This window comes from Pseudophryne corroboree, chromosome 1, assembly GCF_028390025.1.
Source record: "Pseudophryne corroboree isolate aPseCor3 chromosome 1, aPseCor3.hap2, whole genome shotgun sequence".
Taxonomy (NCBI): Eukaryota; Metazoa; Chordata; class Amphibia; order Anura; family Myobatrachidae; genus Pseudophryne; species Pseudophryne corroboree.
Genome location: NC_086444.1, coordinates 1,128,698,529 through 1,128,718,692, shown reverse-complemented (window position 1 = coordinate 1,128,718,692; position 20,164 = coordinate 1,128,698,529). Strand labels below are relative to the sequence as shown.

Sequence of the window (20,164 nt, the reverse complement as noted above, 5' to 3'; positions counted from 1 at the left end):
TAAACATTTCCTACATTTTTTTTTTATAATAAAAAAAAAAAAAGAAAAAAAAAAGACCAAAGCAGAAAAATTATATGTACTCAGAACTGGACAGCGAGTGGAGGTAAAGGAGTTAATTTGGAAATGAAATTGAATTTACTGTGATTGCACGGTTTGATCAACCAGCAGGGTAACACAGCAGTCCTTTCACTGCCAATCTTACCACTCGGCAGGTTTCAAATATGCCAGGCAGGTGTTAAAGCCCCTCTCTCTTGAAATTTCCATTAGTACCCATAGTAAGCTCAAAGGGAGGAGAATCTCCACCGGCTCGGTCTTTTATCAGACAGGCAGGACACTAAGACAAGAGTAGGAGGTACTATGGGACTGTCGCTGATTGTGGCTACCATAAGAGTAACGGTGCATCCATGGGAAACACAATTTCATTTTGAGGTTAACTCACTGACTTAGACTAACTTATTAAAATTAGCTAAACTCTTTATTTACACATGAATTTATCTGTTAATATAGTAAAAATCACTGGTCCAGGTCGGTTTCATTTTGCAGAGTCTTCATCGCGAGCCCCCAGAGTGTCATACTAGTGAAGAAAGGGCCATCGGAACCTCTGCATCCAGATGCTCGGTTACTCATCGGCTCATTGCAGTTACTCTCCAAAGTTACTAAGGAGGAGCGTATCATGGAGATGTCAGAGTGCAAACTTTCTTCTGTGACTGCAACCTCTACCTCCGTAAATGCATAGGTTTGGGCAGTGTCTGCTAAGTGGGGCTTTGAGGCCTTTGAACGCTGTGTGCTTCTCTTGCCCTGTGCGGTAAGTTCCTCCTGCTGACTCACAGTTTGTAATTTACAATAGGAATTAGCTGCGTTTTCCACTGAAGCTCCAGGTTCTTGTATGAAAGCAACGGAAATGTTCTGAGCTAACGAATCTGAATTTTGAGATTTCTCCAGGTCGGAGGAGTCCACAGCGTTCGCCAATTCTTCCGCAGTGATTTCCCGGTCTTCCCCAGGCTTGCAGTGCATATCTTTATGACGCCTAAGGACGGCTGAGCGGGAGAAACTTTTATTACACACGTCACAAGTGTACGGCTTCTCCCCTGTGTGCGATCTCACGTGTCTGCGCAGGTCTCCTGAGCCGGCAAACTTTTTTCCTGGGAAAACAATAGCAGTTGTATTAACACACAGACATACTACTATGTTACCAATTCATGTAGGGACTGAGGAAAATGTGTTCAGCAAGAACGTCATTGTAAAGAAGTGGATCTGTCGCCAAATCAGCTCCTAACTTCCACGTTACAGGTAGTTTTTGAAAAATGACAGTTATGAGCTGATTGGTTGGTACTTTATCTCTCTCCACTAAATGAGGTTATCCTGTAACCAAGCAGCTCTTTTATGGAGGTCTGTTTTAATTGCCCCCTGCATCACGTTTAAGGGGCCTTGCTGGATAAAAAGAAATAACAAATAATAGAAAGGAAAGCTTTCCTTACCACACGTCAGGCAGCTGTACGGTCTCTCCCCAGTGTGGCGGATTCGGTGTTTTATTAATTTCCGGGGCATGTTGAATGATTTGCCGCAGTCGTGGCAGGTGAACAGTTTGTCCGCTGCGTGAGTCTTTTCATGTTCCTTCAAGTTGCTGACATTACTAAAACCTGGCACAGTAATGAACACAATACTTGGCACACTTGTAATTCACTTGTGACAGAATTTACAGAAAATAAAAAAATGTATAAATCTTCAGTCACGTTACCTCGGCCGCAGACATCACACAGGTGGGGCTTCTCTCCTGTGTGAATGACAATGTGACGCTGGACATCACCCGAGACAGCAAACCTGGAACAACAGAGAATGATTTGGACCTAGAATGTCATTCCGCTTGGTATGTACTAATTTCATCTTTCTTATATATTGTCATAACCTGCAGTTCCACTGCATATGTGTCCAGCATTGGGAGAGAACAGCCTGAATGACAATAAATCAACCCTGTATTGGAATGAATGATATTCCCATAGGGTCTAATCTCCGACAGACCCTGTCCATCCTTTACACAAGGTGTCATCTCTCTCACCAAGTGGGCTATGCACTCATGGCAGTACAGTCCCCACTCACGGGACCCCAAAAGTAGGCTGAATGGGGACAAGGAGCTGTCATATAAAAATGTTGGGAGGTATGCACACTGATGTTATCCATAGGGAGAATGGCAGATACATCAATATGCAGTACTATGGAATTATTAATCTGTATATATACCGATAAGTCAGAACATTAAAACCAGCTGCCTACTCTTGTGTAGGTCCCCCTTTTCTCCCAAAGCAGCTCTGTCCCATCAGGCATGGGCTCCAAAAGACCTGTGAAGGTGTCCTGTGGTATCTGGCACCAAGATCAGCAGATCCTTTAAGTCCTGTAAGTTGTGAGGTGGGGCCTCTATGGCTGGACTTATTTTTCCAGCACATCCCACAGATGCTCGATCAGACTGAGATCTGGGGAATTAGGAGGCCAAGTCAACACCTTGAACCCTTTGTCATGCTCCTCAAACCATTCCTGAGCAATGTGCACAGTATGGCAGGGTGAATTATCCTGCTGAAAGAGGCATCTGCTATCACGGAATACCACTGCCATGACAGGGTATACTTGGCCTGCGACAATGTTTAGGTAGGAGGTACATGTCAAAGTAACATCCACATGAATGCCAGGACCCAAGGTTTCCCAGCAGAATATTGCCCAGAGCATCACATAACACTGCCTCTGCCGGCTTGCCTCTTCTCATAGAGCATCCTGGTGCCATCTCTTCCCCAGGTAAACAATACAAACGCACCTGGCCGTTAACATGATGTTAATTTTTTTTTAATTCATCAGACTAGGCCACCTTCTACCATTGCTCCATGGTTCAGTTGCAATGCTCACGTGCCCACTGTAGGCGCTTTCGCCAGTTGACAGAGTACACCATGGGTGCTCTGCAGCCCCATACGCAGTAAGCTGCGACACAATGGGCGATATCCTATTACCTATGGTAAAACATATGGAGCGAAAAACTTAAATTTTTCCTATTACTGTAGATTGCCTGTAAAAAAAAAAGCCCCTTTTCTCCAGAAAACACACAGGTCCAGTGAAACAGCTCTGTTTTTGTTTGAAAATGGGGCTGTTTCCGTGGATTTGGTTTTGCCTGCTACGCGAAACAAAATCCCTGATAACTCCGGTGACCTGCACTGTCCAATGCCCGCTGCAGCAGCTTCAGGCTGGGACTGCAGGCAGGGCCACGCTGTCCAGTAGCCAGCACTCTGTGGTGTGACCCCCATGCGGAGAAGCCGGGGCAGTGCCGTGACCTGCATCCACCCCCGGCAGTGGTCACATAACGGGGGAGCGGTCATGTGACCAGGGGTGCCGGAGGTGGAGCAATGCACTGGGAGCTGTCAGGAGCCGGCTCCTGAGCAGTACACAAATGCCTTGATAAGCCACAGCTCGTGACGGCCTATTGGGGCTAACAGGATAGCCCTGGGCGATATCGTTACCCGCGGTAATGTACTGCGGGTAATAGGATACTGCCCAATGTGTGTTCTGACACCTTCCTGTCATAGCCAGCATTAACTTTTCCGCAATTTGTGCTACAGTAGATCTTCTGTGGGATCGGACCAGACAGGCTGGTCTACGCTCCCCACATTCACCAAAGAGCTGTCGGCAACCATGAACCTGTTGCCGTTTCACCAGGTGTCCTTCCGTGGACCACTTCTGGTAGGTACTAACAACTGCATTCTGGGTAAACCCCACAAGACCTGTGACGTTTTGGAGATGCTCTGACCCAGTCTTCTAGCCATCACAATTTGTCCCTTGTCAAAGTCATCCAGATCCTTACGTTTTACCCATTTTTCCGCCTTTCAAAACATCAACTTGAAAAACGAAAAAAATATAAATCCTGCCGGTCAGGATGCCGACAGCATATCTAAATTCCAAATGTCGGCGGCACCCATATCAATAAGGCATGTACTATCAGGAAAATGTATTCCAACGTTTCAGATCCGTTTATTTTTGCATCTTTCATCAGGGATAATATAACAGAAATCATGCTCACTTTACATACCCCACCAAGCGCAGACGCCGCCTCCGCCCGACTTCTGGAGTTTTTAAAAGACACCAGAACTTCCCAATGATTATTATTCTATTGCTTGCAGATTGCCAGCTGTGCAATGGGTTCTAGCGTAGTCCCAGCTTTCCCTAGCTTATTTATATTTGCAGTTGAGGAGGAAATATTTTTCTCGAACCCAGAAATTTCTAACAACACCCTATTCTTTTTGATAGATATAGATGATTTGCGAATTATGTGGAAAAGAGAAAAATCTCAGTGAAATTGACTTTCACTATGGATCAACATTCTGTATGTGACTTTCTGTAAGAAAGCGGAAAGACTATCTACTGTGCTCTATTCTACTGAAACAGACAGAAATACATTATTGTTAAAATCAAGTTTTTATCCAAAGACACTTAAGGCAGGGCTCCCTTTTCACAGTTCCTGCGGGTACGCAGGATTATGAATGATCCTATCGAAACTGTCAAACAACTTGATGTCATGATTGACAAATTCACTGACAGAGGCTATGACAGAACAGAACTGATGAAAATGAAGGCTCGTGTTCTTAAAATACCTCACTGTAACACTCTTAATCGACATGGTCAGATCACATGCAACCGCGCTGCCCCATTGTGACCCCAAGTTTTTGACGAGGAGATCCGTTCTGCAGATGTGAATAATATAATATATAAAAAATACTTTAAAACTATATTACATAACATTTTTTTTTAAAACAATGCTATGAATGGTTTTGAGGGGAAAAAATCGTCAGTTAAGTGGTTAAAGATTCAAAGAAATCAGAAACCAACACATATTGGGGGGAATTCAAATGTTTGAAAAGTCAGTTGGGTGTCTGTTTTTTCCTGTCTATTAGATAGGAAAAAATGGACACCCAGCTGACTATTTAAACAATTGAATATCCCCCAATAACTTGATTCACCTTTAATTTAGTGAATCAATTTATTAATAAGCAAGCAAAATCTTTATGGACAATTGTTACTAACCATCCAGATTCAAAACCATTTCATAATAGTAAACCGAGATATAGAGAAGGACCCAATATAAGATATACTGTTGTTGAAACAGGGGTGGATCATTAGGTCGCCCCCATATGGTCGACATAAAAAGGTCAACATGGAATTTTTTTTGAGGGGTGTCTTATTTGCTGTCAGAGCACAGGGAACCATAATTAGTGTACCCGTGTCCCCTTGCATGGCTTGATTCGCTCGCCAAGCTGCAGGCAAGGTGCCTTCCTCCGCTGCCGCTCAGTGCTGGTTACTACTCTCAATTGTAGTCCAAATGTATGGTAAAGTATGAAAAACGTGGGAAAAATGCAAAAAAAAAACAAAACAAAAAACAAAACAAAAAAACCTTAAAAAGTCATGTAACCAGTTGAACCTGATGAACATAAGCACTGTCGACTTTTACATATCGACCTAATGCATGTCAACCATTAGTGGTCGACCGATGGTCCGGACACCATTAAAATAGACATAACTGGCATGGGAGGCGTAAAACCTAATCGTGGATAAGTCTCGTGAAGCAAAAGCCCCCGTAAGTGCCGGCTTATGGGGCTAAATGGATAGCCCTGGGGGAATCCATTAGCTGCGGTAATTCAAGGCAGCTAATTGAATATTGCCCTATGACGCTGAAACCGGCGACTCCGTGATGACGCGGGTGCACGGCAACTCAGGATGTTGGGCGGATGCGGCGACCACTCTTGGTAGGTTATTTAAGTTAAGCATGATTTAGATTATATTATCCCTGATGAAAGATTCAAAAATAAACGGAATAAATATTTTATATTATATACAGTATAAATGAATGAAAATATATGTGTGTGTGTGTGTGTGTGTGTAAAATGAACGTTATGGTAAGAACTTACCGTTGATAACATAATTTCTCTTATGTCCACAGGTATCCACAGGATAACATTGGGATATTGTCGAGCGACAACGAAAATGGCACCAACACAGTCACGAGCTTTCTGGCCTCCCAGGATGCATTGGGGCCTCCACTATATAGTCCCACCCACTGACTCAGTCAGATCAGTTCTTTCCACAGCGATTTTAGGCAGGAACATTAGGTAGAGACCTGTACAGGCGATAAGAACACACATGCACACCCTTCCATACAAGAAGGAAGAGGTTTTAGTGATTGTCTAGATCCTCAAATCAGATGCGTCAGGGTGGGATCCCTGTGGATACCTGTGGACATAAGAGAAATCACGTTATCAACGGTAAGTTCTTACCATAACGTTAATTTCTCTGGCTGGGTCCACAGTATTATCCACAGGATAACATTGGGATTCCCAAAGCCATTTTAGTGGTGGGGACGCTCCTGATTGCACAGGAGGACCTTTCGCCCGAAGTCTGCGTCATGAGAGGCAAAAGTATCCAAGGCATAATGTCTGATGAATGTGTTTATGGAAGACCATGTGGCTGCCCTACATATCTGTTCTGCTGAAGCACCCTGTTGTGCTGCCCAAGAAGGACCTACCTTACGTGTAGAGTGAGCAGAGACATTAGCCGGAATAGGGAGATCTGCATGAGAATAAGCTTCAGATATTACCATTCGGAGCCATCTCGCCAGCGTCTGTTTACTAGCAGGCCATCCTCTTCTATGGAATCCGTAGAGGATGAAGAGGGAATCTGTTTTCCTGATGGCACTAGTACGATCTATGTAGATTTTTAAAGCCCGGACCACGTCCAGCGACGCTTCTCCGCAGATAGTCCCGATACCTGAAAGGCTGGGACTACAATCTCTTCATTCAGGTGAAACTTTGATACCACCTTTTGAAGATAACTAGATCTCGTTCTGAGAACTGCTCTGTCTGGGAAAAAAACTTAGGAAAGGAGACTTACAAGATAATGCTCCTAAATCTGACACTCTTCTGGCTGACGCCATTGCCAGTAAAAAAATAAGATTTTACTCACCGGTAAATCTATTTCTTGTAGTCCGTAGTGGATGCTGGGTACTCCGTAAGGACCATGGGGAATAGACGGGCTCCGCAGGAGACTGGGCACTCTTTAAAGAAAGATTAGGTACTATATCTGGTGTGCACTGGCTCCTCCCTCTATGCCCCTCCTCCAGACCTCAGTTAGGGAAACTATGCCCGGAAGAGCTGACATTACTAGGAAAAGATTTGGAATCCAGGGTAAGACTCATACCAGCCACACCAATCACACCGTACAACTTGTGCTAATTATACCCAGTTAACAGTATGAACAACAGCTGAGCCTCATTAAACAGATGGCTCAGAACAATAACCCTATAGTTAAGCAATAACTATATACAAGTATTGCAGAAGTCCGCACTTGGGACGGGCTCCAAGCATCCACTACGGACTACGAGAAATAGATTTACCGGTGAGTAAAATCTTATTTTCTCTGACGTCCTAGTGGATGCTGGGTACTCCGTAAGGACCATGGGGATTATACCAAAGCTCCCAAGCGGGCGGGAGAGTGCGGATGACTCTAAAGCACCGAATGAGCAAACTCAAGGTCATCCTCAGCCAGGGTATCAAACTTGTAGAATTTTGCAAACGTGTTTGATCCCGACCAGGTAGCAGCTCGGCAAAGTTGTAAAGCCGAGACCCCTCGGGCAGCCGCCCAAGAAGAGCCCACCTTCCTCGTGGAATGGGCTTTTACTGATTTAGGATGCGGCAGTCCAGCCGCAGAATGTGCAAGTTGAATCGTGCTACAGATCCAGCGAGCAATAGTCTGCTTAGACGCAGGAGCACCCAGCTTGTTGGGTGCATGCAGGATAAACAGCGAGTCAGTTTTTCTGACTCTAGCCGTCCTGGAAACATAGATTTTCAGGGCCCGGACTACATCCAGCAACTTGGAAGCCTCCAAGTCCCGAGTAGCCGCAGGCACCACAATAGGTTGGTTCAAATGAAACGCTGATACCACCTTAGGGAGAAATTGGGGACGAGTCCTCAATTCTGCCCTGTCCATATGGAAGATCAGACAGGGGCTTTTACAGGACAAAGCCGCCAATTCTGACACACGCCTAGCCGAAGCCAAGGCCAAAAGCATGACCACTTTCCACGTGAGATATTTCAACTCCACGGTCTGAAGTGGCTCAAACCAATGTGATTTTAGGAAATCCAACACAACGTTGAGATCCCAAGGTGCCACTGGAGGCACAAAAGGGGGCTGAATATGCAGCACTCCCTTAACAAACGTCTGAACTTCAGGCAGTGAAGCCAGTTCTTTTTGAAAGAAAATAGACAGGGCCGAAATCTGAACTTTAATGGATCCCAATTTTAGGCCCATAGTCACTCCTGACTGTAGGAAGTGCAGAAATCGACCCAGCTGAAATTCTTCTGTTGGGGCCTTCATAGCCTCACACCAAGCAACATATTTTCGCCATATGCGGTGATAATGTTTTGCTGTCACATCCTTCCTAGCTTTTATCAGCGTAGGAATGACTTCAACCGGAATGCCCTTTTCCATCAGGATCCGGCGTTCAACCGCCATGCCGTCAAACGCAGCCGCGGTAAGTCTTGGAACAGACAGGGCCCCTGCTGTAGCAGGTCCTGTCTGAGAGGCAGAGGCCAAGGGTCCTCTGAGATCATTTCTTGTAGTTCCGGGTACCAAGTCCTTCTTGGCCAATCCGGAACGATGAGTATGGTTCTTACTCCTCTTTTTCTTATTATCCTCAGTACCTTTGGTATGAGAGGAAGAGGAGGGAACACATAAACCGACTGGTACACCCACGGTGTCACTAGAGCGTCCACAGCTATCGCCTGAGGGTCCCTTGACCTGGCGCAATATCTTTTTAGCTTTTTGTTGAGGAGGGACGCCATCATGTCCACCTGTGGCCTTTCCCAACGGTTTACAATCAGCTGGAAGACTTCTGGATGAAGTCCCCACTCTCCCGGGTGGAGGTCGTGCCTGCTGAGGAAGTCTGCTTCCCAGTTGTCCACTCCCGGAATGAACACTGCTGACAGTGCTATCACGTGATTTTCCGCCCATCGGAGAATCCTTGTGGCTTCTGCCATCGCCATCCTGCTTCTTGTGCCGCCCTGTCGGTTTACATGGGCGACCGCCGTGATGTTGTCTGACTGAATCAGCACCTGCTGGTTTTGAAGCAGGGGTTTTGCCTGACTTAGGGCATTGTAAATGGCCCTTAGTTCCAGAATATTTATGTGTAGGGAAGTCTCCTGACTCGACCACTGTCCTTGGAAGTTTCTTCCCTGAGTGACTGCCCCCCAACCTCGGAGGCTTGCATCCGTGGTCACCAGGACCCAGTCCTGTATGCCGAATCTGCGGCCCTCGAGAAGATGAGCACTCTGCAGCCACCACAGCAGAGACACCCTGGCCCTCGGGGACAGGGTGATCAGCCGATGCATCTGAAGATGCGATCCGGACCACTTGTCTAACAGATCCCACTGAAAGATCCTTGCATGGAACCTGCCGAATGGAATTGCCTCGTAAGAAGCTACCATCTTTCCCAGGACTCGCGTGCAGTGATGCACCGACACCTGTTTTGGTTTCAGGAGGTCTCTGACCAGAGATGACAACTCCTTGGCCTTCTCCTCCGGTAGAAAAACCTTCTTCTGTTCTGTGTCCAGAATCATACCCAGGAACAGCAGACGCGTCGTAGGAACCAGCTGCGACTTTGGGATATTCAGAATCCAGCCGTGCTGTTGTAGCACTTCCTGAGATAGTGCTACTCCGACCAACAACTGCTCCCTGGACCTCGCCTTTATAAGGAGATCGTCCAAGTACGGGATAATTATAACTCCCTTCTTTCGAAGGAGTATCATCATTTCGGCCATTACTTTGGTAAATACCCTCGGTGCCGTGGACAGACCAAACGGCAACGTCTGGAATTGGTAATGGCAGTCCTGTACCACAAAACGGAGGTACACCTGGTGAGGTGGGTAAATGGGGACATGTAGGTAAGCATCCTTGATGTCCAGTGATACCATGTAATCCCCCTCTTCCAGGCTTGCAATAACCGCCCTGAGCGATTCCATTTTGAACTTGAACTTCCTTATATATTATATATTATATAAGTGTTCAAGGATTTCAAATTTAGAATGGGTCTCACCGAACCGTCTGGTTACGGTACCACAAACATTGTGGAATAGTAACCCCGTCCCTGTAGAAGAAGGGGAACTTTGATTATCACCTGCTGGAGGTACAGCTTGTGAATTGCCGCCAGTACTACCTCCCTGTCCTGGGGAGTAGCTGGCAAGGCTGATTTGAGTTAACGGCGAGGGGGAGACGTCTCGAACTCCAGCTTGTATCCCTGAGATACCACTTGTAGAACCCAGAGATCCACCTGTGAGCGAACCCACTGGTCGCTGAAGTTCTGGAGACGGGCCCCCACCGCACCTGGCTCCACATGTGGAGCCCCAGCGTCATGCGGTGGACTTAGTGGAAGCAGGGGAGGATTTTTGTTCTTGGGAACTGGCTGTATGGTGCAGCTTTTTCCCTTTACCCCTGCCTCTGGGCAGAAAGGACGCGCCTCTAACCCGCTTGCCTTTCTGAGGCCGAAAGGACTGTACTTGATAATACGGTGCTTTCTTAGGCTGTGAGGAAACCGGAGGTAAAAAAGTCGACTTCCCAGCTGTTGCTGTGGATACGAGGTCCGAAAGACCGTCCCCAAACAATTCCTCACCCTTATGAGGCAAAATTTCCATGTGCCTTTTAGAGTCCGCATCACCTGTCCACTGCCGAGTCCATAATACTATCCGGGCAGAAATGGACATCGCATTAATTCTAGATGCCAGCCGGCAAATGTCCCTCTGTGCATCTCTCATATATAAGACTACGTCTTTAATATGCTCTATGGTTAGCAATATAGTGTCCCTGTCCAGGGAATCAATGTTATCAGACAGGGAATCAGACCACGCTGCTGCAGCACTACACATCCATGCTGAAGCAATAGCAGGTCTCAGTATAGTACCTGAGTGTGTATACACAGACTTCAGGATAGCCTCCTGCTTTCTATCTGCAGGCTCCTTTAAGGCGGCCGTATCCTGAGAAGGCAGTGCCACCTTTTTTGATAAGCGTGTGAGCGCCTTGTCCACCTTAGGGGATGTCTCCCAGCGTAACCTATCCGTTGGCGGGAAAGGGTACGCCATTAGTAACCGCTTAGAAATTACTAGTTTCTTATCTGGGGAACCCCACGCTTCTTCACACAATTCATTTAACTCATCAGATGGGGGAAAAGTCACTGGCTGCTTTTTCTCCCCAAACATAATACCCTTTTTTGTGGTAACCGGGTTAATGTCAGAAATGTGCAACACATTTTTCATTGCCGTAATCATGCATCGGATGGCCCTTGTGGATTGTACATTTGTCTCATCCTCGTCGACACTGGAGTCAGACTCCGTGTCGACATCTGTGTCTGCCATCTGAGGTAGCGGGCGTTTTTGAGCCCCTGATGGCCTCTGAGACGCTTGGGCAGGCGCGGGCTGAGATGCCGGCTGTCCCAAAGCTGTTACGTCATCAAACCTTTTATGCAAGGAGTTGACACTGTCGGTTAATACCTTCCACATATCCATCCACTCTGGTGTCGGCCCCGCAGGGGGCGACATCACACTTATCGGCTCCTGCTCCGCCTCCACGTAAGCGTCCTCATCAAACATGTCGACACAGCCGTACAGACACACCACACACACACACACACACACACACAACACAGGGAATGAGAGAGTATGCCAGCACACACCACAGCACTATATAACCAGGGATTTACACTAAAGTGAGTGAGGGACGGCGGCGCGGCTCCGGACGACCGAGGACTGGGCCTGTGTTCGATCCCTCTGGAGCAAATGGTGTCCAGTAGCCTAAGAAGCCCAAGCTAGCTGCAAGCAGGTAGGTTCGCTTCTCTCCCCTCAGTCCCACGTAGCAGTGAGTCTGTTGCCAGCAGATCTCACTGAAAATAAAAAACCTAAAAAATACTTTCTTTCTAGGAAGCTCAGGAGAGCCCCTAGAGTGCATCCAGCTCTGGCCGGGCACAGATTCTAACTGAGGTCTGGAGGAGGGGCATAGAGGGAGGAGCCAGTGCACACCAGATATAGTACCTAATCTTTCTTTTGGAGTGCCCAGTCTCCTGCGGAGCCCGTCTATTCCCCATGGTCCTTACGGAGTACCCAGCATCCACTAGGACGTCAGAGAAAAGAACTTTAACCGTTAACCACTTAAGATCTGTTCTCTCAAGTGGTTCAAACAGAGGACCCTGGAGAAATTTAAGAACAAAATTCAAATCCCAGGGAGCAGCAGGAGGAACAAATGGAGGTTGAATATGTACTACTCCTTGGAAAAACGTACGTACATCCTGTAGGTCAGCAATCTTCTGCTGGAACCATACAGTCAACGCTGAGACTTGCACCCTCAAGGAAGCAACTTTCAACCCTTTATCCAATCCTGCCTGCAGGAAATCCCAAATCCTAGCTACTTTAAAAGATCTCGGATTGTAATTTTTTCCAGTACACCAATGAATATATGCTTGCCATATTCTATGATACACACGAGCCGAAGAAGGCTTTCTTGCTCTAAGCACTGTTTGGATTACTTGTTTAGAAAATCCTTTAGCCTCTAAGATAGAGGTTTCAGCAGCCACGCCGTCAAAGATAGATGGTCCAGATGACTGTGACAACAAGGACCTTGCATTAACAGATCTGGACGTTGAGGGAGCAGTATCGGTGCTTCCACGGACATTCTCAACAGATCTGTGTACCAATGCCTTCTTGGCCAAGCTGGAGCTATTAGAATGATTGCTCCTTTTGCCTGTTTTATCTTTCTCACTACTCTGGGTAACAGAGATATTAGAGGGAACAGATATGCCAGCTGAAACCTCCATTCTACTGACAGTGCGTCTACCAGAACCGCTCCTGGGTCCCTTGTTCTTGATCCGTACCTCGGAACTTTGTTGTTTAGACGAGACGCCATAAGGTCTATCTCCGGTAGACCCCATCTGTTCACCAGTGTCTGAAACACTTCTGGGTGTAGTGCCCATTCGGTTTCCTGAATGGTGTGACGACTGAGAAAATCCGCTTCCCAATTTAGTACACCCGGGACAAATACTGCTGACAATGCCGGGAGATGGAGTTCTGCCCATTTTAGAATGGGAGTTACTTCCTCCATCAGACTCTTGCTGTGAGTTCCTCCTTGATGATTGAGGTATGCTACTGCCGTCGCATTGTCTGAGCGGATCTGGACTGGTCTTCCTTGTAGATTGTCCTTTGCCTGAACTAGGGCCAAGTAAATGGCTCTTATTTCTAACAGATTCATCGGCAGGCGACTTTCCCTTGCGGTCCATTTTCCCTGGAACCATAGGCTTCCGAGTACTGCCCCCCAGCCTTGCAGGCAGGCATCTGTCGTCAGGACTTGCCACTCTTTTATCCAAAAGGGTCTCCCCTTGTTTAAATGGTCTGTCTGTAGCCACCACGCTAGAGACCTTTTTACATTTACTGGAATCTTTATCATCTGTTTCTTTATTGTTTGACGATTTCCGTTCCATTTGGTCAACATGAGATGCTGCAACGGTCTGGAGTGGAATTGCGCATATTCCACCATGTCGAACGTTGATACCATCAGACCCAACAGTCGCATTGCTGCATGGACTGACATTGTCTGGGCTTGCAACGCTTCCTGAGCCATGACCTGCACCTTGACTATTTTTTTCTCTGGTAAGAGAACTCTCTGTAGGTCTGAATCCAATATGGCTCCAAAATGAACAATCCGCTGTGACGGATTCAGGGACGACTTCTCCCAATTTATGAGCCACCCGTGTCTCTGTAAACAAACTATCGTCTGTTGGAGATGGCTCAACAGTAAATGTTGCGACTGTGCTAAGATTAACAGGTCGTCTAGGTATGGGAATATTCTTATCCCTTTTTTGCGCAGACAAGCTGCCATAACCACCATGATCTTGGTAAACACCCTGGGTGCTGTAGCTAGCCCGAAAGGCAGAGCTTGGAACTGGAAATGTTCCTGGAGGATGGCAAACCTGAGGTAGCACTGATGTGACAGTGCTATAGGCACATGTAGGTAAGCATCCCGTACATCCAGAGATACCATGTAGTCTCCCGGTTCCATAGCCAACATTATGGAGCGTAACGTCTCCATGTGGAACTTCGGGATCCATATGTAGTTGTTCAACATTTTTAGATTTAGAATTGGTCGATATGACCCATTTGGTTTCTGGATTAGAAACAGATTGGAGTAATACCCCTGTCCCTTTTGTGATGGAGGTACTGGGACAATCACACCTGACTACAGTAATTGTTGGACTGCTTCTTGCAGGGCATTGGCCTTCGACTCTATACGAGACGGGCTGGTGCAAAAAAAATCTTTGAGGAGGCTGCCTCCTGAATGGGAACCCATACCCCTGAGATACTACCTTCTGCACCCAGGCATCTGTTGTTGACTGTTGCCATATGTGTGCAAATTGCAGGAGTCGGCCCCCAACCCTGGAATCCTCCAGGCGGAGGCCCGTCTCTTCAGGCTGAGGGTTTCTGTTCAGGTTTGGAAGCTGGCTTCTTGCTAGCCCACTGCTTCCTACCCCTGGATTTAAACTGGGGTTGCTTAGGCTCCTCTTTAGCTTTCGCTTTACTTTGCCAACGAAAAGAGCAAAATTTTAAACCCTTGGACTTAGGGTTATAAGCAGCCGGAAATCTGACCTTTTTCGACTCAGCCTCTGATTCTAGGATATCCGATAAAGGTTTTCCAAATAATATATTACCCACAAAAGGCAATGCTTCCAATTCCTTCTTGGATTCCGCATCTGCCTTCCAGGTCCGTAGCCAAACTGCTCTGCGAGCGACTACTGCCAGGGCTGAAGCTTTAGAAGCAACAGTGCCAACATCAATTGCTGCTTCTTCTAAATACTGGGCAGATTGTCTTAAACGGCAAAAACGATCCTCGTGCTCCCTAGTAGGAGAGGGGATGTCATTCTCTAGTTCCTCTATTCATTCGCCCATTGCCTTTGCTACCCAGGCCGAAGCCATAGCAGGTCTTACCACTGCTCCTACAAGAGAAAAAATATTTTTCAATAGGCTCTCTACCCTTCCGTCTGTGACATCATTCAAAGAGGTAGATGACAGTGGTAAAGCAGATTTATGCACGAGTCGCAGAACATGTGCATCTACTTTTGGAGGAACTTCTCTCTTCGAACAATCTCCAGCAGGAAATGGATAATAAGAATCCCATCTCTTAGGAATCTTATACTTTTTACTGGGCGCTGCCCAAGACTCATCCATCATTTCCGTCAACTCATCTGATGCTGGAAATTCAGCTTTCACTGACTTTGTTCGTTTGAATACAGGTGCTTTTACTTTTAACGCTGTCTTGGCTGGTTCTTCCAGAGAAAGCACAGCCTTTACTGCATTAATGAGTTCAGCTACATCATCTGAACTAAAGCTCTGCGACTGATCATCATACGGAGTTGAATCTACTGGAACCAAACCATAGGAAGGGAGCTGCATGTATGGGTTCATAGTGTAACCTAACCCTTGAGGTGGTGCTACCTGAGCTAACCTGTCCGCTATTGAAGACAGAGTCTTTGCGAACATATTCCATGGTGGCTCTACTGGAGGTTGAACTACCTCCTGTTTTTTACTTCGCTGAAAAGCGAAAACAGTTTGCACACAAACCCTCATAAGTGACCAATTGATTCATATCAATTACCCCTGACTTACAAGATAAGCATGTTAGGGTTATAGGAGTGCTTGGTAAATTCTCCTCATCACTTTTGCCGCTCATAGACATGGTATTAACCAGTTATCGACTACACACTTTGTGACTGAACCACACCCTATAATCAGTATATAGAGGTGAAATCAATCTGACCACAGTGCACCTGATTTGAGGGTCAGAACAGGACTGACATTACACAGAAAAGTCAGCACACATACTAGCAGTCAGTCACATGTTAAAGCATTAGACATTGTCATATGAGAATACAACCTCCATAATAACTTATACATAAGTAGGAACATTGTACTTCTGTTTTAACTGGTTCTATTTTCAACATAACATGCAAAAAACACAGTAATATACAGGTCTCATACGCAATAGGTACTAAAAATTAACAATGCATACTAAAAAGTAGAAGGAATTTTTAGTACTGTATACCCTGCCTCCAGAGAGCGGGATACAGGGAGACTCACCACACTTCCATATCCAAGCAAATACGCTGGTAAGACGCTGAGTGGATTCAGACGCTACTGGTGTACACTGCCACTCTTGGTAACTGATAACGGACACGGACGCTGAGCGACTTCCACGTGTATGCAGACGCTAAAGGCCTGCGACTCGGTCTGGGCGGGTTTATATCCAGTGTACACAACCGCAGCGTCTAAGCTGCGACCGAGTACCCTCGTGGTAGCGTCTGAGCCGGAAGTGAGGTCATTCAGTTCATGAAACGAGAGACACGCGGGAACTGGCCAGGAACTCGGAGGAGGGGCGGCAAGGAGAGCGTCTGAATCCCCCTGTTGACCTAAACTCCCAGGATCGCGGCCTCTACCTAGTCCTGGCGCCTATGATCCCCGGAGCGTAGCGCTGTCACACTCGAGATGTTCGGCGCATCAACACACTGTTTGTAGTCTCCAAGTCTCCACCATATCAGTGTAGCTGTGTCCTGAGCCCTCTAGTAAGAGGAAGTCCAGAGACTCACCGTCTCCCCATGCTCCGGCCACAGCCTGGTTACGTCTGCTGGACCTGCTAGAACATCTGACACAGACGCCCGTCGAGACAGCACTGTACCACGGAGGTAAGCGTTGTTGCGACCCGGTGGGGAGTTGTTGGAGCGACTCTTTCTAATATGCGTTTAAGACGCTGTTAAGAGAAGTTGCTCTAAAAAACATTATAGTAAGTCTATAAAAATAAAGTAATGAAAACCTGAGGCTGCTTTCACAGCAGCCCTGTGACCATGCGGCTTCCTGCCGCACCAAGCAAAAAACTGATCTGACTGAGTCAGTGGGCGGGACTATATAGTGGAGGCCCCAATGCATCCTGGGAGGCCAGAAAGCTTGTGACCGTGTTGGTGCCATTTTCGCTGTCGCTCAACAATATCCCAATGTTATCCTGTGGATAATCCTGTGGACCCAGCCAGAGAAATGAAGGATAGCACTCCAAGAGACGGAAGATAACTTACAAAAGGCACAATTCACATCTGTGTAACGATCAACATTTTAGAGACCATTATCTCCTTAAACAAGACCAGTCTTATTACACTAGATTGTAGTACAACTAGTGGCACCACAGTAATAAAGGGCAAGTTAAAGCTTAACTATAAAAACCGTCTCCAACCTCCGCTCTCCTGGACCGTGGGGCTACCTCAGGACTCCACCAAGGAAAAAACCAGACCAGGAGTATTGGTGTAGGTCACAGCAGTGTCCATGCTGGCACCAGTAGCTGTATACTGCCAAACCTATGTCCTAGCAAAACAATGTTGCTGCGGCTGCATCCAAATTGTGGGTGCTGGACCTCTCTAGAGACCCCATCAGCGGAGAGGTGAGGGTCCCATGGGAGAGGCCCTTGCAGGCCAAGTAAATGGGAGAATGAAAGTGGGGGTCGTGTTTAAAATTGTAAAAGTAAAGTGTGGAATGTTCCTCCAAATGCACAGCGACACAGTCCTTACTTAATGCACAAGTAATAGAATATCACTGGAGGGTAGGACATATGGCCCATGTCAGGATAAGGCAATGCCGCCTCTGCCTAGAACTAGTAGATGGCAGTACTAGGGAGAAATGATAAAGCAATTTATACTGGGAGGATTGCTCTTCATTAGGTGGGAAGGAATTCCAGCTGCCCTATAATGAGATAAACTGGTATCAGACTAGCTGGGAGTTTCGTCTTGCCGTTCTCGGACTCGATAACTTGAATATATAATAAGTAGCACTTTATACGCCATTGTTTTCATCTTGCTCCTTTACTTTTGAATTATGCAATCATGGAACATTTAACAATCTAATTATTAAAACATTATGCTGATTACAACAAAGTTAAATAAAGCAATCATTCAAAAAAAACCAAAAAAAAAAACAAATTGGAAGAATTATAATGTGCATATAAATACCTTTTCCCACAAATCTCGCATATAAAAGGCTTTTCACCAGAATGCCGCCGTAAATGAGTCTGAAGGTTACCGGCCTGAAAGCAGAGACATTTCTGTGTCACACACAGAGCCATGAGGAAAGGCAGACTACTTGTGGCTGCAAATTATTGCTAAGTGGTGCGCTCCCCCTGCTGGACACACAGTGTATTAGCATTACTTCAACACGCACAAACATTTACACTGTATATGTTTATTTTTATTCTCACTCTGTAATATTATCAAAGCTGAGAACCTCACAAGCGTTTTTTTTTTTTTTTTTTATCGGCTATTGTGGATATCAGGAACACGAATACCCACGGTAATCCAAAATTAGGTGTGAGGTTTTTTTGCAGTGAAAATATAGCCCCTAATTGAGCTCCCCTCTAATGGTGCATACACACGGGGCGATTTTTGCCTATTTTATAAGCAATCTGTCTAGATCACTTAGAAATTAAGCACTGATCACTCTGTGTGTACACCTCATAGCGATGGCGATGCGCAATCCTGTGTGTCACCATCACCCGCTCAGATCATTAGCACATGCAGGCAAGATCTAGTTAGATCGCCTAGCACAGGGGTGGCCAACCAGTCAGTGACAAAGAGCCAAAAAACCTTGTTAGGTACGTCAAAGAGTCGGCATCGAGCCAAAGGTGCGCATGCAAAAATGGAATGTGGCCTTGTGCCTGCTAGACCACACCCCTAGTATAAAATTCATTGAAAAAGCCAGAACAACATAAAATTTATTTTTTAAAGCCAGATCCATTGAAAAAGCCACTTTCGCAAAAATAATTGAAAAAGCCAGATTCACATAATAAACTTCAGCTCCCCCATGTGTCACTACAGCCAACACCCTCCTGTCACTCCAGCCAGCTCCCCCATGTGTCACTCCTGCTAGCACCCTCCTATGTCACTCCAGCCAGCTCCCCGTGTCACTCCAGCCAGCTATCCCATGTGTCACTACTGCCAAGACCCTGCTGTGTCACTCCAGCCAGGTCTCCCATGTGTTACTCCAGCCAACACCCTCCTGTCACTCCAGCCAGCTCCTCCATGTGTCACTCCTGCTAGCTCTCCCATGTGTCACTCCTGCTAGCACCCTCCTATGTCACTCCAGCCAGCTCCCCGTGTCACTCCAGCCAGCTATCCCATGTGTCACTACTGCCAAGACCCTGCTGTGTCACTCCAGCCAGGTCTCCCATGTGTTACTCCAGCCAACACCCTCCTGTCACTCCAGCCAGCTCCTCCATGTGTCACTCCTGCTAGCTCTCCCATGTCTCACTCCTGCTAGCACCCTCCTATGTCACTCCAGCCAGCTCCCCGTGTCACTCCAGCCAGCTATCCCATGTGTCACTACTGCCAAGACCCTGCTGTGTCACTCCAGCCAGCTCCCACATGTGTTACTCCAGCCAACACCCTCCTGTTACTTCAGCCAGCTCCTCCATGTGTCACCCCTGCTAGCTCTCCCATCTGTCACTCCATCCACCACCCTCCTGTCACTCCAGCCAGCTCTCCCATAGGTCACTACTGCCAAGACACTTCTGTGTCACTCCAGCCAGTTTCCCATGTGTCACTACTGCCAAGACCGTGCTGTGTCACTCCAGCCAGTTTCCCATGTGTCACTACTGCCAAGACCGTGCTGTGTCACTCCGGCCAGCTCCCCCATGTGTTACTCCAGCCAACACCCTCCTGTCACTCCAGCCAGTCTCCCATGTGTCACTACTGCCAAGACCGTGCTGTGTCACTCCGGCCAGCTCCCCCACGTGTCACTCCAGCCAACACCCTCCTGTCACTCCAGCCAGCTCTTCCATGTGTCACTACTCCCAGCACCCTCCCGCGTCACTCCAGCCAGTCTCCCATGTGTCACTACTGCCAAGACCGTGCTGTGTCACTCCGGCCAGCTCCCCCATGTGTCACTCCATCCAACAACCTCATGTCACTCCAGCCAGCTCTTCCATGTGTCACTACCCCCTGCACCCTCCCGCGTCACTCCTGCCAGGACCCTCCTATGTCACTCCAGACAGCTCTCCCATGTGTCACTACTACCAGCACCCA

At 47.0% G+C, this 20,164-nt stretch overlaps 1 protein-coding gene across 5 annotated transcripts in view; it reads right to left on the bottom strand.

Annotated features, from left to right (window-relative positions):
• Positions 1-453: 453 nt before the first annotated feature.
• The window catches only part of ZBTB49 (zinc finger and BTB domain containing 49), a 50,225-nt gene continuing 30,514 nt past the window's right edge, over positions 454-20,164 (bottom strand). For all 5 annotated transcript variants that reach the window (XM_063923235.1, XM_063923218.1, XM_063923225.1 and 2 more), the window contains 4 exons: positions 18,098-18,171; positions 1,739-1,821; positions 1,479-1,640; positions 454-1,142 (listed from right to left, as the gene is read on the bottom strand). In XM_063923235.1, the coding sequence (XP_063779305.1) occupies positions 514-1,142; positions 1,479-1,640; positions 1,739-1,821; positions 18,098-18,171 (948 nt within the window). In that variant the 3' untranslated portion in view covers positions 454-513. The remainder of the gene's footprint in view (positions 1,143-1,478; positions 1,641-1,738; positions 1,822-18,097; positions 18,172-20,164) is intronic.